The sequence below is a fragment of the Heliangelus exortis genome, chromosome 23 (assembly GCF_036169615.1).
Source record: "Heliangelus exortis chromosome 23, bHelExo1.hap1, whole genome shotgun sequence".
NCBI lineage: Eukaryota > Metazoa > Chordata > Aves > Apodiformes > Trochilidae > Heliangelus > Heliangelus exortis.
The window spans coordinates 2,872,922-2,897,793 of record NC_092444.1 but is presented as its reverse complement, the minus strand read 5'-3'; the positions used below and the strand labels follow the sequence as shown (position 1 = coordinate 2,897,793).

General features: G+C 52.1%; 1 protein-coding gene across 2 annotated transcripts in view; it reads right to left on the bottom strand.

Annotated features, from left to right (window-relative positions):
- IGSF21 (immunoglobin superfamily member 21) overlaps positions 1-21,021 on the bottom strand; it is a 38,140-nt gene extending 17,119 nt beyond the window's left edge. Inside the window, exon 1 of one of the 2 annotated variants that reach the window (XM_071766716.1) lies at positions 20,728-21,021. In XM_071766716.1, coding sequence (XP_071622817.1) covers positions 20,728-20,791 — 64 coding nt within the window. In that variant the 5' untranslated portion in view covers positions 20,792-21,021. The remainder of the gene's footprint in view (positions 1-20,727) is intronic. The other variant, XM_071766715.1, reaches the window with a different exon arrangement.
- Positions 21,022-24,872: the final 3,851 nt, after the last annotated feature.

Here is a 24,872-nt window from a genome sequence, read left to right as displayed (position 1 = left end):
AGGAGGGATGAATTTTGGCTGCACTCAATGTTCCAAAACCAAACTAAACAAACATCAGCTGGGGAAAATCCTGACTGACTTTATTTACCAGCTTCTGGCACGAAAAGACAAGGACTGACCATTCTGCTGCTTTTCTCCCCCACTTTGCAGAACTCCCCATGTTCACCCAAATGACCCCATTGCTCCAAGCCCCATCCAACCTTCAGCACTGCCAGGGATGGGGCAGCCACAGCTTCTCTGGGAAACCTGGGCCAGGGGCTCAGCACCCTCACCCCAAACAATTTCTTCCCCATCTCCAACCTCAATCTCCCCTCTCTCTCCCAGTTCCAAGCCATTCCCCCTCACCCCATCCCTCCAGGCCCTTGTCCCAAGTCCCTCCCCAGCTTTCCTGGAGCCCCTTCAGGCACTGGAAGGTGCTCTAAGGTCTCCCCATTGCAGCCTTCTCTTCTCCAGCCTCAACACCCCCAACTCTCTCAGCCTGGCTCCAGAGCAGAGCTGCTCCAGCCCTCCCAGCAGCTCCAGGGCCTCCCCTGGACTCTCTCCAGCTCCGTGTCCCTCTGCTGATGGGAACCCCAGAACTGGACCCAGCACTGCAGTTGGGTCTCCCCAGAGCAGAGCAGAGGGGGACAGTCCCCTCCCTGTCCCTGCTGCTCACTGCTGGTGACACAGCCCAGGACAGGGGAGGTTTCTGGGCTGCCAGCACACCTTGCAGCTCATGCTGAGCTTCTCCTCACCCAACACCCCCCAAGTCCTTCACCTCAGGGCTCTTCTCCATCTCTTCTCCTCCCAGGTTGTGCTTGGTGTTTGCAAACTGAAGCTCAAACTTTCTACCAAGATCTCGGCTGTGACTTTGCCAGCACCACCATCTGCCCCATGGCACTTGTCTCCCCACTGCAGACCCAGTTCCTCCACTCTGGGCTTGCTTTAAATCCCTTTAAATTACTCATTTCTCAGAGGAAGGGGTCCAGAAGCTCCCTGCGAGGATGTGCAACACCCAACCTGTGCCTCTACAGCCCAGCCTTGCCCTGTGTCTCCCCCATCTCCTCCATGACTGGATGTGGGATTTGTCCTTGGAACAGAGAGAAAACCAGAGCACGGGTGGCTCTGTCTGACCATTTCTTCTCCCCGTTTCCCCTCAATTTGCTGCAAAACTCTTGTGGGAGCAGGGAGCAGCCAGGGTCAGGGTGGCTGTATTGCTATTTTATTTTCCTCTCTTTCCTCTGGCTCCTGGAGGATACCAGACTGACAGCTGGGCAAAGCTGAGCCTCCCTTTAGCATCCGTGCCCTGACTGCACCCATTTGACCCTGTCTCCAGCCAGCCCACCCCAAAACAACCCCGAAGGCACTGCAAAAATCCTGATTTTGATTTATTGGGTGATATATTTTTTTTTTAAAATCATTGCTTGCATCTGGTGGGAAAACAACACAGAAAAACCTCTCCACCCCCTGGCAAATGGGAGCAGGATTGAAAGGAGGGCTGCAGAAACTTCCTGCAAGAGGGGAGGGGGATTTTATCCAGGCACTGAGTCAAGGCTCCCACCCCTTGTAAAACAAGTTGTCAGGGGTTTTTTTTTTGCTCCCAATCTCAGGCCTGACCTGTGGGAGAGCACACACACACACGTGCTGCTGCCACAGCCAGGCAGTGTGGTCCAGCATACTGAGCATGGGGCTGTAAGATTGAAGAAACCCTCTTTGTGCTGCTTTTTTTTTTTTTCCTGGGGGGCTGCAAACACAGGAAAAAAAAAATCTTCCTTCTTTTGCATGGAAATTGCAAAAAAAAAAAAAAAGGGGGGGGGTATTTTGGGGGCTATGCATAGAGGGGGAATGAGGTGGAGGCTAAACTGAAGGCTGCTTTTAATGCCCAAGCAGCTGCATTAATGTAAGGGGTTGAATACTGCAACCCCAATTTGATGCTACTCTCCTTGCTGGTGGGTCCAACCATGCTCATTCAGGGCTGGCTTCTTTCCAGCTTCCCTCCTGGCCTGGACAAGGTTTATTTTAGCATGTTAAAGCCGGGATTAATTCCCAGTGGCTGCTGAGACAGCACCTGGTCCCCTCCAATTTGGAGCCTGCAGATCTAACGCTTGAACTCGATGATGCTGAAGGTCTTTTCCAGCCTTAATGACTCTGGGATCTTGAGAAGCAAAGGATGGGAGAGGAAGGAGGAGGAGGAAGAGGGATGAGAGGAAGGTCAGGTGAGTTCTCTGCCCCTGTTAACCCCCACACTTTGCTTTTGACCCTTCTGAAAATGAGCTGAGCAACAGGCAGGAAAGAAAGGGATAAGCAAGTGTTTGGCAGGGTGGTGGCATCTGCCCACGGGATGGATTCACAGCAGGGACAGAGCCACCACAGGTGTCACAACATCATCCCATGCTGTGGGAGCTGCTGGGTGGGATTCCACCTCCCACCTCTCCCCAGGCACTTAAATAATCCAACAGGTGACACTGACAGGGTTAATGTTGCATTTTTCTCCCATGCCCACGAGTTATTGAGGTACAGGAGTTTCCAGCTCATAACCACAGCATCTCCAGATGGTTTTCCAACCCTCTTCCCATGGAACTGCATTTCAGCCCCTGAACATCCCAAGTCCTGCCTTTTGGTGGTGTTTAGATCATCTCCTGATGGTCAATTCCAAACCAGCCACCTTCCAGCAACACACCTCTGCCCCCATGCAGGAGATGCCTTGGGACAAGTTTTCTCCAAGCAAATCACCTGGGGACACATCCCAAATTTGCAGCTGCTCAAAAACAGCCAAAATGGGGTTTGCTGCAAGCCCCCTTTGAGATAGGAGCCCACCACCAGCTCCAACCTCTATGCCCAGTAATGGTCCTGAATGGCAGTAATGGTCCTTAAAGATATCCAGTCATGGGATGCACCTACACTTCTTCAGGAGAAGGAGATCAGGAAATCAGGTCCTGCATGGAAAAGCTGAGGCTCTGGACCTCCATCATTTATTGGACCAGTGACAGGGGGTGGGACCACACAGTGGGCTGGTTCTGGAGCCCCAGGGATGCCTGGAACGGAAGGTGAAAACCCACCTCCCTGGAGAGCATCAGCTGCCCAAATTCAGAGGAAAACCACCCCAGAAGATGAGCAAAAGGAAGGGAAAGAGTGAAAGGGAGAGCAGAGAGAAACAGATGCACGATTCCCAGAGGAGCAAGTCCCCAAAATGCCAAGGATGTGTGTAAGGGAGGGGGGAAAGCAGAGAAAATAAAGCCAGATGCCAAAAAACAAAGCAAGAATCCAGATGGAGCCGTCTAAAACCTGCTGTGTTGTTACGCTGATGTGTGAATGTTCCCTCATCCCCCACCCTTTCCCTTTGCTTTCCAACAGTGGGGATGTGTCACTGCTCCTCAAAGTCCCTGCTTTGGTCCCCTGTTTGGATTCAGGGGGGAGAAGAAACCAGCAGTGACAAATATGGTTGAATGTTAAGGTATTTACAGAGGGCTGAGCACCAACTTTGTCCCTCCAAAGGAGGGACAAACCCTCCCTCATCCTCTCCATCAGCAACACCAAACCCATCCCAAAGGCAGCTCTGAACCCCAAAGCTCTCCTCCTTCCCTTTTGCTCTTTTTAAATAAGATATATTTCATGGTGAAAGCTGTGCCAGGCCACCCTCTGATTAGATTCTGACCTATGGAAATTCAGCTCTCTGATTAGATGGCATCCCTGGGGAGAAGAGAGTATTTTTGCTGGCAAGCAGTGGGAATTCGTGCGCCATCCAGTTTAAGGAAGGGGAAAAAAAAAAAAAAAAAGGGAAAAAAAAAAAGGAGGGAGGGGGAAGGGAAATATAAATGAAATGTCCTTTTAAATCAGGAGTGACACATTAATAAAAGGAGCACATTGTAACATGCTCAGCGCTTTCAATTACAAAAGAGCTGTGAGGGAGGAGGAAGGGTTCACCCCGGCCCTGCAAGCAGAGGATAGGGCTGAAGGCTTCTCCTCAGCCTCCTTCCTGCCCTCCTTGAGCAGCCCCTCGGGGATTTTGGCACCTGAGAGCAGCCAATCAGCCCATGGAATCAGGAAACTGGGGAACTGGTTGGGTTGGGAGGGACCTTAAGGCCCCCCCAGTATCCCTCCTGCCATGGTCAGGGACACCTCCCCCAGCCCAGGGTGCTCCAAGCCCCATCCAACCTTCAGCACTGCCAGGGATGGGGCAGCCACAGCTTCTCTGGGAAACCTGGGCCAGGGGCTCAGCACCCTCACCCCAAACAATTTCTTCCCCATCTCCAACCTCAATCTCCTCTCTCTCTCCCAGTTCCAAGCCATTCCCCCTCATCCCATCCCTCCAGGCCCTTGTCCCAAGTCCCTCCCCAGCTTTCCTGGAGCCCCTTCAGGCACTGGAAGGTGCTCTAAGGTCTCCCCATTGCAGCCTTCTCTTCTCCAGCCTCAACACCCCCAAATCTCTCCCCCTGGCTCCAGAGCTGCTCCAGCCTTTCCTGTAGACTCTGGAAATCTTGTGGAATGTGGCATGTGTAGCTGAACCTCCTAAAAAAGGCTGAGGTCCTCCCTGTCCTCTTGATGGGGAGCAGGAGAGCAGCCAGCTGGGTGGCCAGGAACCCACCACAGCACCCCTGGGTGCCCTTGAACACCTTGGGGTGATGGAACCTTTTGGTGTGTCCCAGCACCACCAAGCAACCCCTCCACAGCTTCCCTAGCTGCCTGATATATAGATATATATATATTATTTTTTTTTAAGCTACATCTAAATTAATTGTTACTTTATTAATACCCACCAACACTTCCCAGAAATGCTAAACTCAGACCTGTTGGGCTCTGGGACACATCCCCAGGATTCAGGCTCTCCCCACTCTGCATTTCCAGGGATGCAGTGGGATGGAACCAGAGGAGAGCGGACATGTGGGGACACAGCTGTCCCATCTGTCCCCACCGTGTGTCCCCCCCCCATCCTTCAGGTGCTGGCACGTCCCCTGCAGCAGAGGCGACGGGGAGAGATAATATTAACACATCATCATTTTAATCAGCCCATGATTAGAGGGGCTCATGAATAATTCACAGCAATTCCTCCACCGCCTCCCAACGCTGCTCCAAGCCAGGGAGGTTTTTTTGGGGTGCAAATACAAGGAGGGAGGAGGGGGGGAAAAAAAGGGGACCAGGACCCCCCCTTCATCACTGCAGGGCTGATTTGCAGCATTTCCCAGGATTTAAGCCAGGAGGAGGCACTTTGCCCCTTGCAAGAGCCTTGCGAGGATACTAAAGGATTGCAAATCACCCCCTACTCCAACCCCCCAAAAAAACCCAAGGAGAGATCCTGCTCCCCATCCCTAACTCAAGAAGATAACAGAGAGGGCATCCCCGGGGTGGGAAGGATTCCGGACCCTGTGTGAAGCCCTGGGGACAGGAATGTCACCCACTGGGGCCGAGGAGCATCCAGCAAACTCACTTTGACTCCAAGCACTTTGCAACATCTTGTTCATTAAAGATTAAACACCAGCAGTTGCTCCCGGTCCTGTGAGCAGAGCAAATACTTCCACAGCTCCACCAATGCTTTATTTATGATATTCCAGGACCATTTCCAATTATAATGTGCTGCTGCCTCTCCTTGCTGGAACCCAGGAGGGCTGCAAGGGGCATGAACTGGCAAAGGATTCACAGCTGTCCCAATTCAGCTAAATTCTGCTGAATCTTGAGCTTCTCCTCTTGGAAAGCTGCTGCACTATTTATTTTTAAATAAAGAAAGAAATTAACTGAGGAATAAGTATCTTAACACAGGTCTGAAGCCAGGGAGTGGGATGGGATGTGACAGATGGAGTCAGCATCCCCCTTCCAAAGCAGAATATCCTTCTGCAAAGGGGAAAAAACCCCAAACAATCAGGGTGGGGGGAATCCACTTGTGTTTCCAAAGGTATGAACTGCTGGAGTTTTCCTTGGATCTCCAGCTCATCTTTAGAGAAAACCAACAGCAGGGCTGAGCATCCCCTAACCCACCTCTACCCACTCAAAAATTGGGCTGGATTTTTTTGTTGTTTTATTTTTTTCTGCAAACCCATGGCTGTTTCACCAACTAAAACCAAGAAACAAGCATCCCCTGCTGCGAGGAAGAGCCCTGCTGGCAGGGAGCAAAACTGTATTAATAAACTCTGTAAATAGGATATTAACAGGCCAACCAAACAATTAGGAGCCAGTAATTAAAATTCATTTTCCTTTACACCCCGGTTGTAGGAAAGGACAAACATTTCATTAGGCACCTCTTACCTCCCTCCATTTGCATAAGTGGGAGGAAAAACTCTGCAGCTGTACCTCTGATTATTCTTGCTGGGGGTTGCAGGACCAAAGCAGCCCCTGGAATCCTCACGTATTGCAAAGCTATGGAGGAGATGCACAGGATGGATAGGGAGGATGGATAGAACAGGATTTGCATCTTTTTTTTTTTTCCTACCTAAACATGATGAAACAGGAGCATAAAACCTGCCAGAGCCTCCTGTCTTGTTAGCTCTTTGTAATGGAAATGCAGGATTTTAATCAATACATCGATCCAGCCCAGCTGCTTTGGCCTTTTGACCTCTTTTAAATCAAGATTAACTGAGAAAACCACTTCATGGGGGCTGCTGGCGACAGGCAGGTCCTCAGGGGGCTGCTTCAGTTAGGATTTTGTGATCAAAATGTGTCAAAACTACAAAAGGACAAAGCTTTCCTGGTCAGGTTTTAGCACTATGTCTCCAACCCACGTTTGTTTTGCTTTGTTTCTGGAGGTGCAGAATGCAAAAAAACCCTAAACCCAAACAATTCTGGGTGCACCTGTGGGTGACCTGCCCTAATTTTGGTCCTGCTCTGCAAGGGGGTCGGACTCCATCCTCAGAGGTCCCTTCCAACCCCTGACATTCTGGGATTTGGTGGCTCAAATGCTGCTGCCAAACCCCAGTCAAGAGGGGACATTTGAGCACTGCCCACAGCTTTGCTTTTCTTCTTAAATCCTACGTTTCTCATAAAAAAACCCACCCCCAAACTATCCTACTCATTAAAAAATATTAAATAGTGTCTAATCTTGTGCCATGGTAGCCAGCACCCCTTGTTTGTGGCCATCTCAGCATCCCAGGGAGCATCATCGACACCGAGCAACCACGTAAGGGCTTCCCAGAGAGTTGTGTCAGTGTATTTTAGGAAAAAAAAAAATCCATTTTTAGGCCGTTTTTGTCCTCATTACAAACACAAGAGTCCTTTTTATACTCTTAAGGGTAGAGATTGGCTCTTCTCTAGCAGAGGCAATAGCACAGGCCTGGCGTGGTGCAGCCACACCAGAGGCTGGAGAGAAACGAGGAAGCGAGGCTCAAAATGGATCATGCTGGGCTAAAAACCTGTTCCAAATGCTGGGCTCGGCGGGGTTCCCGTGCACATCAGCAGAAGCTCAGCACAGTAAATGGTCTCAGACACAAAAAGGCAGATTTGGGGCCAATTTGGGTAGGAAAACGCAAAACGTGATTCAGGTCAAGGGAGCCTCGGGATGCTGCAGTGTCTCCTTCCACCTCTCCAAGGCCCTTTTCCTGCCCCTTCTCCACCTCCTCCTCCTCCCACCAGCATCCTGACTGTGGCCAGCAGGAGCAGGGCAGGGATGGTCCCTGTGCTGGGCACTGGGGAGGCTGCACCGGGGTCAGTTCTGGGCCCCTCAGGAGCAGAAGGAGATTGAGGGGCTGGAGAGTGTCCAGAGAAGGGAATGGAGCTGGGGAAGGGGCTGGAGAGCATGGAGAAGGGTCTGGAGAAGATGGAGAAAGGGCTGGAGAAGTTGAGCAACCTTGTGGGGCTGAGAAGTGTCTCTGGCCATGGTGGGGAGGTTGGAATAAATGATCCCTGAGGTCCCTTCCAACCTCAGGCATTCGGTGACAAAGTCTGGAGAGCATGGAGAAGGGGCTGGAGAACCTCAAATCCTGGGGTCAGTTCTGGGCCAGAAGGACATTGAGGGGATGAAGAGTGTCCAGAGAAGGGAATGGAGCTGGAAAAGTGGCTGGAGAGCAAGGAGAGGGGTCTGGAGAAGTTGTGAGGAGCATCTGAGGGCCCTGTGGGTGCTGATCCTGGAGCAGAGGAGGCTGAGGGGAGACCTTCTGGCTCTCTGCAACCCCCTGAGAGGAGGTTGGAGCCAGGGGGGGTCGGGCTCTGCTCCCAGGGAACAAGGGATGGGACAAGAGGAACTTTTGGCACAACTCAAGTTGTGCCAGGGGAGGTTTAGGTTGGAGCTGGGGAAGAATTTCTCCCTGGAAAGGGTTGTCAGGGCCTGGCCCAGGCTGCCCAGGGCAGGGCTGGAGTCCCCATCATCCCTGGAGGGGTTTCAGAGCCCCAGAGATGTGGGGATGAGGGACATGGGGCAGGGGTGGGCTGGGTGGTGCTGGGGGAACAGTTGCACTCAATGACCTTAGAGGGCTTTTCCAACCAGATGAATACAACAATTCCCACATTCCCACCTTCCCCTTTAGCAGCTCCTCCAGCCCCAGCCCTGTCCCTCTCCAGGTTGCAGCTCAGAGCTGGGAGCACCGCAGCTTCGCTGTGTCCCAACAAACAGATCCCAGGAGATGGAGCCATCCCCATCAGCTCCAGGGCTGGGACTGAAACAAACCCCACCTGCACATCCTTCTTATGCCTTTTCTGAAGCCCAGGCTCCTCGGGATGGCTTTTCCAGCTCACTGGAGCACAAGATGAGGGAGCCTCTGCCTAACTCAGCTCCTCTGACTCGCGGCACTAACTCAGTGCTTGTACTACAGCTCCGGCGAGGCGTTTGACCAAAATCCTCAGGAAATCACTCATTCCAGTAAAAAGAGGGAGGCTGTGAGGCCAATGAAGCAGAGCTTTCAGCTGGAGCCAGCCCATGGACTGCTACAAACACCCAGGATGACCTTGGAAGCGTTATTTAGATGCCTGATGGATCCATCAGCTTAAAAATCAGGTGATTTCCCAGAGGGGAAACTCAGAGACCCAACGTGGGAGGTGTAAATCCTGAAGCCATGAAGCCTCATCCTGCCCACCCCAAGAGCCACGAGGCACAGCTGAAGCCAAACCCAACAACTGCAAAAAAAGAGGTGGTGGAAAATTTGGGGGAAAACATGAGAAAAAGGAGGTTTAGGGGGAAGCAACAGGCACTGGACAACTGGGAGCAGTAGGATTTTGGGGGGCACCTTTCTGTCATAACTGGGAAATATCTTCCATTTGGGTAATATTTTACACACCCCCTGCCATTGCTGAAGTCCGAGGTTATCCCTAGATGACCATTTTCCTACACGCATGAAGAAAGACCCTTGGGAAACACCCACCCGATCCCAACTTCCACACAACACCTCCCAAAATAAAAAAAAAAAGAGCAAACCAGGAAGCAGAGGAGGGGTCTCACCCTCCCACTACCCCAGCAGGGTTGTGCTGCCTGCACTGATGAATCTTTTTGGATATATTGTGTTTTATTAGCTGCTCCCAGCACTCCCTCCCCAACCTGCACAGGCTGGGGAGCCACATGCATAAATCACAGATGGAATATTCCTCTCCTGCAGACGTGAAGTATCTTTAGCAGCATTTATTCCACAGTAAAGTTTTATTTATAATTTCTCTTCCCCCTACACCGCCGTAAAGCCCCAAGCCTCCATCTCCTAATGATGCTGGGGGGGGGGGAAAGTATATTTTATGGCTGCATCGCTTCACCCTCCTGATACTGCCTTTAAATTTAATGCTTCAAGAGCAGCACTGAAGCATCCGGTGCCCTTTAGAGCTGCCCAAATTGGTGGCCATGACCTGCTGTGGGTCACTGGGTTTGGGGTTTTGTTTTTTTTGGAAGGGGAGGAGGTTTGTCATCATTACATGGCTCATCAGACTTCTTCCCTTATCCCCTTTAGATGTTGTTTAAGGATTTGACCATCCCCGGCGCTTTTTTGGGATTTTCAGAGTCCTAAATGATGTCCAGGCCCGAGAGAGGAGGGAATCTGAGTCAGGCAGAGCTGAATTTCCCTCAAATCCCAGTGGCATCCCTGCCTTGGAGCAATGGTTTGGATGACACCTCTTGGCCTCACCTCAGCTTGGCCTCACCCACCCCACCTGGCAAGGTGCCAGGGCCAAAATAAAGCCCAAAATGTGCCCGGGTCAACCAAGGTCTCAGATGCCCCATTTTTAAAAATGGAGATCATGCTCTTCATTTGCATGTATGCAAATATGCAAATAGGGGCTGAGTGCCTGCAGCACAGCTGTTGGAGCACACACACCCCCGAGATCTTTAAGGCAGATTCCTCTAAACCCATCACACCCCAATATTGTTCCCATCCCATGGGCAAAAGCCAATGGATTTGGGGAGCTTGGGGTGCAGCTGGTGGGAGATGCTCCCCCCAACCCCACCCTGCACCAGCTTTGAGAAAGCCTCCTCCCTCCTGCCCCAGATTTTCCCTTCCTCAGTTAAACAAATGAGCTTTTTAGCCCAAAAATGACTTCAAGGGAGCCTGGGGCAGCCACTCAGCACCATCCTTTGCTGAGCTGAGTGCTAAGAGGAAACCAAAGCCACCCTGGTCCGGTCCTCCAAGGCTGGGAACCCCTCCCAGGACTGCTCTGGAGGCAGCTGGGGGCTTCTACTTGTGGGGTATGGGATGGAGGGAGGGCCAGAGGGATGGGGAGAGGGATAGAAGGCGTGACAGAGGGAGGGATGGAGGAAGGGATGGATGGAAAAAGGAAGGAAGGGATGGCTGAGGAAATAGAGGGAAGGATGGAGAACAGAAGGAGGGGGTGGATGGAAGAACAGATAAAAGAGACAGAGGATAGAGAGAGAGGGAGGGATGAAGGAAGGCATAGATGGAAGAACAGAGGGATGATGGGATGGATGGAGGGATGATGGAAGTGAGGAAGGGGTAAAGAGAGGGATGAAGGCAGAGATGGAAGAACAGAGGGATGGTGGAAGGGATGGAGGGATGATGGAAGAGAAGGAGGGATAGAGAGAGGGATGAAGGAAGGAACAGATGGAAGCACAGAGGGCTGGAGGGGCTGGTGGAACAGGTTACCTTTCCTCCACCTGCTCTCCCAAGCAGAACTGCTAATTCAGAGCTCCCCTCCTCTTCCTCATTTATGCTCCGTGTTTAATAATCCCTTTGCTCCCTGGGTAATGCTGCCCTGTTAATAAGATTAAAACATATCTCCCTCTTCCAGCACTGATTCATAAGGCTGATTTACCATCCCCTCAAAGCTCTCACCAAGAGGATGCACATGGCTGGTACCTTAATCCCTGCCCATCTCTGCACCATTGAGAAATAACTGCTAATTAATACCTTTTTATCTCCCAAGTGCTTCCAGATCTGCCTGGCTATCCATATCTGGCTGGTTTTCACTGCTGATCCTGAAAGCTGATAGAGCAAATTCCCAGCCCTACTGCTTACTTCACCTCTTCAGGGGGGATGCTGGCATTTTGGGGGGTTTCCCCCAAAATGGTGACACCTTGGAGGTCCTCCCACCCTGGGCTTTATCACCCTGGGCTGGAGCAAAGGTGGAAAATGAGGGGAGACTTTTCACAGGGTTGGGCTCAGCTCCATCCAGGACTCAAATCCCCCCACAGGGTGTTATCTCCCCAGGACTCCACTTCCCTGCCTCCATCACCTATTTCCGCAGCACAGCTCCACACCTCCCAGACCCATGTGGCCCTGGAGCACCTTGAAATAAACCAACAAGCTGTATTTTTTTTTTTTCTACCCCCATTTCCTATTTTCCTCCTCTGCCAAGAGACCCTGGACCAGCCAAACCAAGGTGGGGGATGCTTTGGGCACAAGAGCAGCGAGAGCTTGGGAGGCAGGGAGGGAGTGGGGAAAAGGGAAAAAAACCCCAAAACCAAAACCCACAACCCAGCAGAGGCTCTGATCTGATGAATGTGGCAGGGGAAGCTGATGCTCTGCTTTTAATAAAACATAACGAAGCGTAGGATCATAAAATATTTCCTTTAATTCAGTGCTCCCGTGAGGCTGGGCTGGAGAAGCTGGGTAATGGGGGAGGTTTTTCTCCCTGCTCGCTGGCAGGGAGAGCACTGCTGGGCTTGTGAAAAACCCCTTTTGCAAGCCCTAAGACCTCTCTTTCCCATTCCCATCCCATTTTTTAATGTTTTTGTTTCTTTTGGGGGGGGGGGGAGAGGAGAAAGAGGCAGGAGAGGTATTGGGGAGGGGATCCCCGGAGCCAGGATGAGCAAAAAATGTCAAAATGCAAAGCAAGCAGGGATTTTCCAGCTCCCATCCTCATCCTCAGTGAGTACCCCTCTGAGCACGTGTGTGTTGCATGTATATATCTATATATATATGTATAAAAATATATAAATATATCCCCAGCTCAGAGGCGGTGTGGCATAAATGATTAACATTCCCACGTTCCAAATCTCTCTGCATCTGCTTTGTCCTCCACCCAGCACTAAATATAACCATTCAAGATGCTCTCTCTCCCTTTGCCAGCGAGATAACATTGTTTAAATAAAGCCCTTTCAGTTGGAAAGAACCGGGTTGGTTTCTGGCAGTGGGAAGCTCTTAGCAGGTCAGGAGGAGGAGGAGGAGAATGGCCCCTACAAACAAGCCCAGAGGCTCCAGCAGCCCTGACATCCAATTCTTCCCCCTTTTTCCAACTCGTTGCCCACCAGGAAGTCGCCCAGATGTGGCTCCCTGCTCTAGAAAACCAGAGATATTTTGAGGAGCAGCAGGGTTTATCTGGGCCCAGGGCTCTGTGCTGCTGCAAGGATGGAGGCAGAAATTCCCTCCCCATCAGGAGGGCAACCAACAACCTCCAACTCTGCACCCATCAACTGCTCACAAAGCAGAGAAGCAAAAAAAAAACCAAGCAAACAAACAGAACAGATGTAATAACCCAATCACACACGATTTTAACCTAAAAAGAACCAACTCATGGGTGCCCAGGGGAAGCTGCTTCGAGTGGGGATGAAGCACTGGAGGTTTTTCTCCACGAGTGATGCTCTACCTGGAGCAGGGTCATCACCCAACCCCTGCTCCTCCTGGTGATGCATCTTTTGTGTATTTCTGGAGCAACATCTCCTCATCATATGGTGCTGCTCCATCAGCAGATCTGGTTTGTTACTCATCCCTCCTGGAGAAACCCCCTCTCCCCAGAACTCTGTGGATATATTCTGGGGTACCAGGCAAGGCGAAGCTGTCCAAATCCTCCCACCCCACTCTGAGTCACCAGATCCTTCTGCAGTGCTACTTGGCAGCTACATCTTGAGGAGAAAAGAAGGAAGAAACCCAGGCAAATTCAACCCCTGGCTCGTGGGAGGCTCTCAGAGCTGCAAGTGAAGCACGGGGGTGGGATGGCAAAGCCTGTGCCCATCTTCTCCCAGCTTTTTTCAGAAGGTAAATCTGGAGAAAAACGGGCTTTTCTGGGCTTCAAAATGGGAGGAAGATGCTTGATGGAGCAGAAGAGGTATCTCGTATCATGGTACATCACAGGATTACCTGAATTCAGGCTGGAAATCTTCCTAAGAGTGACTTAAAGCCACTTTGAATCCTGTTCTCCAGAGATGCAAAGCTGGGATGGAAACCTGAAACACTTGGTCATCCAAACCTCCTTCTCCACCCCAGCCACATCAAAAGCATCATTGCTACCAGCAAGTCCAGGCTTCTCCGTGAAACCCATCTCCAAAAAGGCCTTTCCATGGATGGTATTCCACCTAGGAGTGAATCCAGGTGTCCTTCCCATCACCCTGCATCCCACCCAACACTTTGCACACCACAGGAGAACCAAACCCCCATCACAGAGCACCTCTGCTTTGCTCCAGCCCGTCCTCATTGCTGCAGATCCCCTTGTATGGAAATAAATGAGGGTAAATAACATTTGCAAAGCAGAAGAATCCCAGCAGAGGGGTCTCCAGCTCCTGTTTTCCCTCTCCTGGCCAGTTAGGATGAAGCATCAAAGATTTATCTGTGAGCACAGGAGGTGGAGCAGGGCTGCAACAACCACTGCTAATCCCCTTTGCCCTTCTCTCCAAAGGAAATTGTTGGAGGCATTATATAAATTGGAAATTATCCCCAGGTTTGGGCAGAAGAGGAACTAAATCCCTGCCACCCCTGCTCCCTTTTGTAGAGCCTTTGAGACACCCAGTGGTCTAATTAAGAGCATTTTGTAGATGGAGACACTGCTCCCAGCACCAGAAAAGACAAAGTCTGTGGTCTGGAGGTTGGGAAGGACTCAAGGATGCTTCATTTCCACCTCCACAGCCCCCTTCCATCCGGCTGGGACATCCCTCTGCTGGGAAATGGGTTTTCCTGATGTTCCCCAAATCTTCTCGGAGCCAAGAGTTAAACCCCTGTGAATCCAGCAGCCCAAATTCCACCCTGGGTGGTCTCCACCAGGCAAAGTTCTGCTGTGGATTCAGCATAGAATGGTATTGGGATGGAAAGGACCATGAAGCCCACCCAGTTCCAACCCCCCTGCCATGGGCAGGGACACCTCCCACAGCCCGGGGTGCTCCAAGCCCCATCCAACCTCCAACAGTGCCAGGGATGGGGCAGCCACCATGGGCACCCTGCTTTCAGTTCAGCCATGGAAACCTCTTCTTCCCTGCTCCAAACTGCTGGGGCTGTCGGGATCCTCAGGACCTTCCCTTGGTCCAAACGGTTCTGGAGACCCCAACAAATTGAATTTTACCTTTAAACTCCACGGGGAGAACCCAGCAGTGGGTTGTTGTCCCCGTACTTTGCTCTAAGCCCACCTCCCCTTGGCACTGGCCAGAAAACCCAGTCCCCAAAGGCTGGGAAACAAACCCGGTGATGGAGGGTTTATTTTCAGAAGGCAAAAGGGAAAAAGTGGGATGGAGATAATGCTGGGGGAGAGATAATGGGAGCACCAGGCAGCAGTTAAAACCAAACCCATCAGTACTCTGAGTGCAGCAGAAAGCAAACAAAAGGGCAAAGAGAGCAGCCTGGCACGGGGACAAAGCAGCCCCTCAGCTGCTGCATCCCTGCTCTGCTCCTCCCTGCAGCATCCACCAGCCAGGAAGTTTGCAAAGGGAGAGTTTGCACCTCCTGTCTCCAAAAAGAGGGACCCGGGGGGTGCTGGTGCTCTTTGGGATTGCTGAGCAGAGCCTGGCTTAGCATCAAGGTTTGCTCTTAAAAATAACCCTGAGCACCAAGGAAATCCCAGCACCAGTGGGTGCCAGGGGTGGAATTCTTCCTTCTCCCTGAGCATGGTCCCAGGCAGGTCCTGGTCACCTGCCAGGGGGAGCACTCAGCTCCATCCCCATCCTGGCCACCTCCAACCCTGCCAGGGTGATGTTCCAGCTCCATCCCACCTCCCTGGAAGGTTTTTCCTCTCCTCCCTCCTGCAGGACCCTTAGCGGGATCCCTGCCCCCCTCATTCCCCAGCAGATCTGGATTAGGTGAAACCTGCTCTTACCAAAGCAGGGAGAGCTTTTCATCCACAGATCATCAAGCACTTGGTGAAAGGAGCAAGGCAAGAGCCAGTCAAGCGTTCCCAGACAAGGATTTCCTGACACAAACACCCATTTCTGCACTGACAACCATGGACAAAAAGACAGGCGGGGCACGTGAAGCCTGGAAACATCTCCAGGAGAAGAGGAGGCTGGTGAGAACATGAGGAAGGTCACGTCTGGATGCTCCAGAAAAAAAACCCTGGGAGCAGGGGCTGAGCTGTTTTTTGCTGGTGCTGGAACCTGGAAGCAACACCAGGGCAGCCCTTGCCCCAGGACAGGCAGGAGGAGGGCTGGGATGGGGACAGAATTCAGCACCCATCACGCAGCACCCTGCAGTTAGCACCCACCCTACAGCACCCAGCGTGTGGCAGCTGGGATTTAGCCCCTTGCACCCAGCACATTGCACCCAGCATGCAGCAGAGAGCCTGCAGCACCTTGCATTTAACACAGAGCATGCAAAGCAGGGCTTAGAGCAGGCACTTTGCATTTAGCATGGGGCACCTTGCCTTTGGCAGACTGGGTGCACGGGGCAGCCCCTTGCCTGCAGCCCAGGGTGGCATTCAGTGTGGATTAAGGTCCCTTCCAACCCAAATCATGCTGTGGTTCCGTGCTCCAGCATGCAGCACCCTGCATTTGGCACCTTGCACTGAGCACACAGCTTACTGCATGGAACAGTCTGCATTTTGCATGCATTTTGTCCCTCCCAACCCAACTCATGATATAGCACGGAGCACCCTGCATTTAGCACATGGCACCCAGCACACGGGTCACTGCATGCAGCACCCAGGTATGAAGGTCCCTTCCAACCCACCCCATGCTGTGACTGCCCAGCAGTAGCACCTTGCAGTCAGCACACACCTGCATGTGGCATGTGGCACCCAGCACCCTGCATGCAGCACCCAGCACCCTGCATGTGGCACCCAGCACCCTGCATGTGGCACCCAGCACCCTGCATGTGGCACTTCCCACACAGCACGTGGCTCTCTGAGTGCTGCTCAAGGCTCCCAAAAGCAACCCCAGGAGCAGAGAGGAGCCACATCCCCAACCCCAGCACAAAGGATTGGGGTTTTTTTGAGGGGGGGGAGTTGCTATCCATACCAAGGGATACCTGTTGCAACAAGGGAAATTTTTTTTTGGGGGGGGGAAATGCCCCAAAACTGAGCTTTGACAGTTGAGGGGAGCTTCAGGAATGCTCAGGAACCAGCAGGATTCAACTCAGGAGTTTCCCTGGGGGAGAGGAAGCCCGAAGTATCTTCACATCCCAAAAGCTGCTGATTTGTTGGGAAAGGTTCAAGGCGAGAGAAAGATCCTGGAAAGATCCTCGAGTGCCCTCAGGCTCCTTTGAAGAGCTCTGGATTCAAAGTGTCAGCTCTGAACCACTGCAAAAACCACAGCTGGCGGGAAGAGGGAAAAATTGGGCTAATTGGAGAAGGACAATTAACACCAGAGAGGGAGGATTTTCAGAAGGGGCTTCGTGTCCTGGATTTACCCAGGGAGCAGAGGGCAGGCTTTGGGGATAGGCAGAATTCACAGAAATAGTAGGAAAGGATTATTAAAAAAAAAAAAAAAAAAAAAAAAGAGAGAGACTACCCTGAGCTGAATGCAAGATTTGTCAGGGAAAAAGCAGGAGTAGAAAAGGATGGAGGGAGCGTGGGCTGGTTTTCCAGGTGAATTAAAGCAGGTTTTGCTCCCACGTGGCACAGAGGATGCTCCTCCTTTCCCCTCGTCCCTCCCCAGAACGCAAACTCCCACCAAAAAAAAAAAGAAAAACCACCTCTCTTTTATAGGAGAGCTCAGCAGAGACAGAAGCAGGTGGCTCCCATCATGCTGGATAAAGCCACACGTCCTTATTTTCCTCCGAGAAGGAGAAAAAACAGCTTTATCCAGGCTTGTGAGGAGGAGAGCTGCGTGCAAGGGGGGCAAAAAAAGAAAGGAAGAGCCTCGGGGAAGTCCCTGAGAATGAAGAGTGGGAAGAAATTCAGCTTGCTGATAAGAAAGCGTCAAGGGATTTTTTTTTTTTTTTTTTTCCAAGCTGTTTGATGGCTTAGAGAAGAGGATATCCTGATATTTTTTGAGGCAAAGCCCAGAAACCCCGTGAGCAGCTTCAAATCACAACTTACACTTGGATTTTTCCCTTTTTCCCCCAGCACTGGAGGCAAACTGCTGGGATAAGGAGTGGATAAGCACCTCACCGGGATCAAAACTCAACATCTTGAACCCTCCCGTGTGTGTCTGCACAGCCCAGCTCTGATTTTACACAGCCAGAGAAACAACCCCCCCCAAAGCTTGGACAGGAACCCATTCCAAGCTCCAATCTGAGTGCCAGCCTGCCCCAGATTTTGGCTGTGCCAAGAAAAAAAAACCATCACCTGGCTCACAGCTGAGGCTTCCAAAAACCAGAGGGGAGAAAGAAGGGGGGACCCTGGGACCCCATCTCCATCCTTATCCATGCTCCATCCATCCCTGTTCCATCCTCCAGCTGCTCGCCCCCTCCCCGTGCCCTGTTTTGGGTTTTTTTTTGTTTTTTTCATCTTGACAGTTCCATAACCCACTTAGCCTTGCCCCAGGCAGCTTTTTCTGGCCAAGAAGGGAGATGATGAAGCTTGTTAGAAGGAAAAAAGCTGGATTACAAGGGGTGACATTTCCCAAAAGGATGCAGGAGGCAGCGGGAAGGATCCACCCAACCTACGGCACAGCGAGGAGGGATATAAAAGGGGGGTTCGCTGGGAAGAGGTGGATGGAAAGCCCCAAAAAAGGTCCCAGAAAGGTGAAGATGCTTTGTGGGATGGAAAGGGCTTCTGATGGATCACCCCACATTCTCCTCCAGTGCTGGAATCAGGAAATCAGGACCTTGTTGCTCCTCCTGGCCGGGGCAGCTGCCCACAGAGCCGGCACCGTGTGAAGTGACAATAAAAATAAGGAAGATTCCACACCCCCCCCCCCCCCAAAAAAAAAAACCAAACCCCAAAACAGCTTTGAGGACATAGAGCCAACTCCAAGGGCACATAAAGAGGAGTTGGTGTGGTGGGAACAAGCCCCCTCTCTCAACATCTTCCCAAGAAATGTGTCTGGATCCTGCTGAGTCCGGGATGGGGGAGGACAGACAAATCCCCCCCCTCACCACCCCCCCCCTTGGCAGCTCCAGCCAAGGTGCCATCAGCCACGGAAAAGCCATCTGCCCACCACATTCCGGGAGCAGGACTCAGCCTCTGCAGCCTCCTTCTGCCCTGAGCACCCACAGGGGAACAATTCCACCCCCAAATCCAGAAGTTTTGGGGTATTTTTTTGCAATTATTTTTTAGCTGTTTGCTGAAAAAAGCAGAGAGCAAAGTGGTTTTTTGGGACAGGGTTTCTCTGCCAAGGGAGGAGAGGTGCTTAAAGCAGGAGATGGGAGAGCAGCAAAGTCCCAGCATGGTGTTAAGAGCCAAAACCTGACTCGTGGATGTCCAAACCCACGCAGTCTGCCCCCAAAGCACCGGGATCCTCCTCCCTACAAACCTCCCCAGGACCACAGCTTCCTTGAGACCAATCATAAAATAACTTTTACCTCTTCCCCCCCCAAAAAATACATATTTCAAATCCAGATTTGCCCGTAGCAGTTCGCCCACTCTCCTAAATCAGCAGCAGCAGAGCAATCGTGAGGATAAAAATTAGGAAAAAAAGAGGAAAGCATATTCTGTGTGCCAGTTTCTGCTGAGGGAATGTGTCAGTCCTTGAAAATGATCCACCCATGACCTGAAAATTGCAGTGGGGAGGAGATCCATGGGGGAAGCAGGCTGGGATGTGGTTTGGTTCTGGAGCAGTGGGATGCTCGGAGCAGCCGCAGCCCGGCAGGAGCTGAATCCCACGGAGGGGATGGCAGAGAGGGATGTGGGAGCTGCTCCACGGTTCCTCTTTGGAGAAGCCAAATGGAAAGCAGGCTCTGCTTTACACCTCATCCCATCCCTGCTCCTGAGAGGGGTGATTTTATTTTTTTTTTTGTTAATTTTTTTTTTTTTTTTTTTTTTTTGAGATGATGCTAAAAGGAAGAATCAGTTCCTTTGTGTCAGGAGCTCAAACCCCGCAGAGCGCGGCGGCCGCTGCTCCCCCCTCCCCGCAGCCTGCAGCAGCTGATGGAGGCTCCCCCGAGGGGGGGCTGGGGGGGAACTACATGATAAATAATAATAATAATAATAATAATAATAGTTAAATAAATAATGATTTATGAAAAAAAAAAAAAAAAAAAAGGAGGTACTGAAGAAGCTGCATCAGACATCGCTCAGCAAAGCAAGGAGAGCAGCCAGGGTCTGGCTGGGGAGAGTTTAAAAGCGACCACTTGAGATTTTGGGGGGGGACACAGGGGGGGGGAGAGGAAAGGGGAAAAATAAAATTAATAAAAAAAAAATGAGGAAGATTGCATTTAAATGCAGAGGAAATGAAATTGTGTGGCTCCCCCCTCAGCCACCGGGATGCGGGGAAGGGGAAAGTTTCCTGCCCCGTTCCTTTCCACCTCCTGGGAGTCCTCTCTGTGGGGGGGGGACCCCAAAACCTCTGCAGGGCAAAGCAGGGAGGCAAGGTGGTCATGGGAGAGCTGGGGGGGGCTGCAACCCCCCTGAAAGGATGGTGGGGATTTGGGGAGCTTCCCTTTTCCCATCTGGAGGGTTTGGGGCACCCCAAAGGAGGAGGGTGGGCTGGGGTGTCCCTGGGGGCTGTGACCCCCCCAAAAACACTCAGGAAGGTCCCCAGAGCACAGAGCCCCCCCCGAATGGAGTGAGCTGAGCCGGGGGGGGACACACACAGGCAGAACCTGGGTACAGAGTGGCAGGGGACACGAGTGTCCCCCCCAGGTGATGCTGGCTCAGGGGGGGCATCTGAGCACACACCCCCCCCCCCATCTTCTCACCCTGTCCCCCAATTCCCATCTCCAAAGCAGGTGCCCATTACGTCCACCCTATTAACTGCTCCCCAATTAATTACTCTCCAATTAACAGATCCTTTACCAGCCCCCCCTCCCCATTAACGACTCCAAACCCAGTTCGTTGGTGAGGATGGGGGGGACCCCACGCCACGAACGGGTCCGAAGCAGGGCGAGGGGGGAACTCCAGTACCAAACACCGGGCTCCAACCCCAGGGTCCCGTCCGTGGGTTCCCCAAACAGGGTGCCTGCCCCCCCCCCCCATCACCTCCCCGAGCCCCGGGAGGGTGCGGGGGGATTTTAAACCCCAAAACCTCCGCGTGTTTCCTGGGGTGCAGATGGGCACCCCGTTATCTCAGCGCCCACTGGGGGGGTGTCCCCTGCTCTTGGGGAGGGTCCCTTGTCTCCATGGGGGTGTCCCTTGTCCCCGGGGGGGCTTTGTGCCACTCACCCAGCGCCAGATGGAGGAGGTCCCAGAGCAGCACCCAGAGGGGCAGGGGGTTCATGGTCCGCATGATGCCGGCGGGGGGGGGGACACAGCCCCATGGGGGGGGTGGTCTCACCGCCCCCCCAGCCCCCTACCCGGGGGGGGCATCACGGTGAGGGGCTCAGCCCGGCTCCGTGTGTCCCCCCCCCGCCCCAGCTCCTGCCCGAGCTGCCGCCCTAAGCCGATTTATTGCAGCGGGAAGGGAGCAGAGCTGGCGGCCGCCCACCCCTCACCCCCCCCCGGCAGCTGAGCCCGCCCCGGCCCGGCCCCGGGGAGGTGCTGGAGGGGAAGGGGGGGCTGCGGGAGGAAGGGGAGGGAGGATGGGGGATGGAGAATGGGGGCAGGGGCCGGGGAGAGGGGGGAGTGAGGTGTATGGGGGTGAAGCGGTATAGAGAGGGAAGGGATGCGGGAAGGGATGCGAGGGGCAGGATGCAGGCAGGGATGTAGGGGTGCAGGAAAGGATGTGGGGTGCAGGAAGGGGAGGGATGCAGGCAGGGATGTGGGGGGCAGGCAAGGGGGCAGGATGCAGGCAGAGATGTGGGATGCAGAAAGGGGAGGGATGTGGGAGGCAGAAGGGGAGGGATGCAGGCAGGGATGTGGGGGGCAGGCAGGGATGTGGGGGTGCAGGATGCAGGCAGGGATGTGGGGGGCAGGCAGGGACGTGGGGGTGCAGGATGCAGGCAGGGATGTGGGGGGCAGGCACACGCACAGCCTGAGGGACTCCCCAAGCCCCCACTGTCCAGGGATGCCCTTCTCTCCCTGGCTCTGCTTGGAGAGGATTTTGTTTTCCTCCAGCTGCCCGCATTTAATTCATTCCCAGCCAGAGGGGAAGAGCCCAGAATTCTTTCCAGAGTGCCCAGGTGGGGATGGGGTGCCCAGGGGCTGACAGAGAGAGATTAGGGGGCTGGAAGAAGCTTTTCCTCAGGGCTGGAGGCCTCTTCCCATCCCTGTTCCTCATTAGAAGCATTTCCCACAATCACACCTCTTTTCTTTGCAAAATCTTTGTTTTGTTTTGTTTTGCTATTGCTTTTGGTTTTTTTTTTTTTCCAGTCCTGGGTGATCACCCTGTCTCCTCAACACTTTTTTTTCCAACCCTCAAGCCCAGCTCAGCCCCCAAATCCCACCAACATCTCCCATTCCCAGCAGCACAAAGCCAGCTCATGGAAAAAAAAGACCCCTCAGGATCCACCTTTGGGGTTTATATCCAGGGCAAAAGGTTTCCCCGGGATGGGGAGCAGCCCCAGTGCTGAGCAGCACAACCAGTGACACCAGTTGGATGCAGACTGGTGGGTTAGGGCTCATTTCTGAAACAACCACCCTGAAAGCAAGCAGGCTCAGCAGAGATCAGCACAAAATAAATACAAAATAAAATCAATTAGTTGCTGAAATTCCTTGGAGTGAGCTGGATTCCCTCCCTCCCTCTGCCTCTCAGCCACAGTTGGTTCATGCACAGAAATGTCTGGAAATAAAATCTTGGGTTATTTGCTCCTGGGTTTGATAGAAGAACCCCCCTGGGGAGACATCACCTTCCCTTCCCTCCCCCTGGCAGGAAAAACACTGCTCCCAGAGCCCAGCAAACCCTAAAAGATAAACCCAAGCTCGGCCAGGCCAACTCCTGCTCTTGTTTTAAATCTGGGTTCAAACCCAAATGCTGCTGTAAGAGCTGCTCCTCCAAGATGTTTTTTTTTTCCCTCTTCTTGCTGTGCTGAGCCCTCACCCCCTGGCTCCATCCCCCCCATTCCCTCTTTTCACTCCCATCCCAAGGAAATTTTTCCCTCCTTGGATGCAATAACCTGTCAGTGAGGTGTGAGGAGGCAAAGATTTTAGGCTGAGCAGTGAGAAAGGCAGAGGAAGAGGAGGTTTCAGAGCTGCACTCTCAGATTATCCCTTTGCAAAAATCAAACTTAATACTTAAAAAGAGCCAACCTCAAAAAACACCACAACCACCCCTTTTTTCAAGCTGAAATTTAGCTCCTGGGAACCCCAGCTCTGCCTTCTGGCTGCAGGAACCTTCACTCAGAGCAAAAAGCACTGACCCAGGGAGAGAAGCATAAACTAAATATCCCAAAACATTTAGAGCAGGACTTGTTTCCCCACGGCAAAGCATCTTTGGCAGCCTCTAGATTTCATCTGGGAGCTGAGGGAAACCCAGAGAGAAGCACAGGGGCCATCAGCTGGATCCCAGGACATCGGAGGCGACAGTAAGTGCTGTAAATTGGTGGATAAAAGTGTTGCACTTTGCTCTGGGTGTCTGCCTGGGTTGCCTTTCGCTTGGGTTTTAATTTTGTGTGAATACAGCAGCTGGTTAAAACTACTCAGCTGACAACCCCAGAGGCTTTGGTCCCCTGGAAAGGCATGAGAGGAGCTGAGCCAACAAGGAATGATGCTCCTGCCCTGGCCAAACACAACCCTCTGGACTGTGATGAGAGTTATTCCATTTTTTTTTTTTTTTTTTAACGTATAAAAGTTTCCCTGCAGCCCTCTTCCACTGCAAAAAGCCAAATCGCTTCCTCCAGGCATCACACCCTAAAAATAAATCAAGAAATCACTATTCTGGGATGGAGCCGTTGTCCTCCAGCCCCGTCCTTCCCATCTTCATGATCCAGTGTGGAAAACTAGGTCCCAAAACCTCACCCATGACATCCTTTGGGAGCAACTTAAATCCAGGACAAGGTATTGTGGGCAAATCTCCTCTGTCTGTCCTGGGTGACCCCGATTGGGCACCAAAAAAGGCTCCAAAAAGGCAAAATCTCTCAGCTCTCTTCTCCCGACCTTTCCAGAAGCAGCTCCTGTACTAATTAGCTGGGTAATAACGTGGGGAGGCCACGATTCCTCATTAGCTTTTGCGAGTGTCCCAGCTACATGACTGATAAGCATCTACAAGAAAATTAACCGGGGCACCAGGGCTCCCTAATCAAGATTAACGAGGAACCAGGCAAAAAAGCAGCACGTGGCTCCCCCCTGCCCTCCACTGGGAGCTGAGAGCCTCCCAAAATGGAGAGAACCTCAAATTGGGATGGAAAAAGTCTCCCTGGCAAAACTGGAATAATCCCAGCTTCCCCCCTAGGTGGGAAAACTCTCTGGCTCCTGGTGCTGGGAAAACGCTGGGAGCTGAAATCTGAATTGATGGGGATATGGAGAGTGCTCAGCTCTGCTCCTTCATCTGCAAAACCCTCTTTGCTTCTCAGCTAAAATGCCATGGATTCACCCCAAAAGCATCCCCATCCCAGCACCAGGTTGGGCTGCATCCCACTGCTCTTCCTGGGAAGGAAGGAGGGGAGGAATTTCCCTCCTGTTACCTGGAAGGCAAAACCTTTCCTTTCCCCATCCTTTTTCCCCTTATCAAAGCCACAGGGAGGGGGTAATTATCTCAAGATCGCCCCCATTAGTGCTAATTACCCCATGGAAAACCACACCCTACCACGGGGCTCCCAAATCCCAGCTCATCCCTTCATGGCTTGAGCCCTGGAGCAAAATTAAACCAAGTCACAGGTGCCTTGGAATAATCCCTTTTGCTCATCACAGGCAGTTTTCCATCCAAAATAGAAATATCATCAGTCAAGAAGCTCAAATCCACCCTCATCCTGACCCCACATGCCACATTTAACCCAAATAATTTTCCTAGTCCCCAAACCACCCTTTTCCCCACCCACAAAATCCCCTTTTCAACCATAAAAAGCCCCTTTCTAAAACGAAACAACTGCCTTGACAAAAAAATGCAGCTTTTTAAATTTTTTTTTCCGGGTATTTTTGCCAAAAGTTTTTCTTAGCAAAGCAGCTGGAGCTAAAATGCCTTTTCCTTGCTTGAAAAACAAACAAAAAATAAATCTCATTGCATTTATTTTTAGCATCTCATTGAGAGCTGAACGCCCTCGCTCCAGCCAGGTAACGGGAAGAATCTGATGCAGGAGGGAATTAAAATGACTTTTTTTTCCCCTTCCCCTCTGCTTTTCACCTCCCTTGACAAGCCCAAGGAGCAAAAAAGCCCCCTTAGCAAAGGGCTTTTCCTTGGCACACCACAATTCAGGAACCAGAATGAATTTTCCCCAGCATCGACACCAAAGTGCAGGAGCAAAGCCCAGACCCCCAGCCCCAGTGTGCAGAAATGT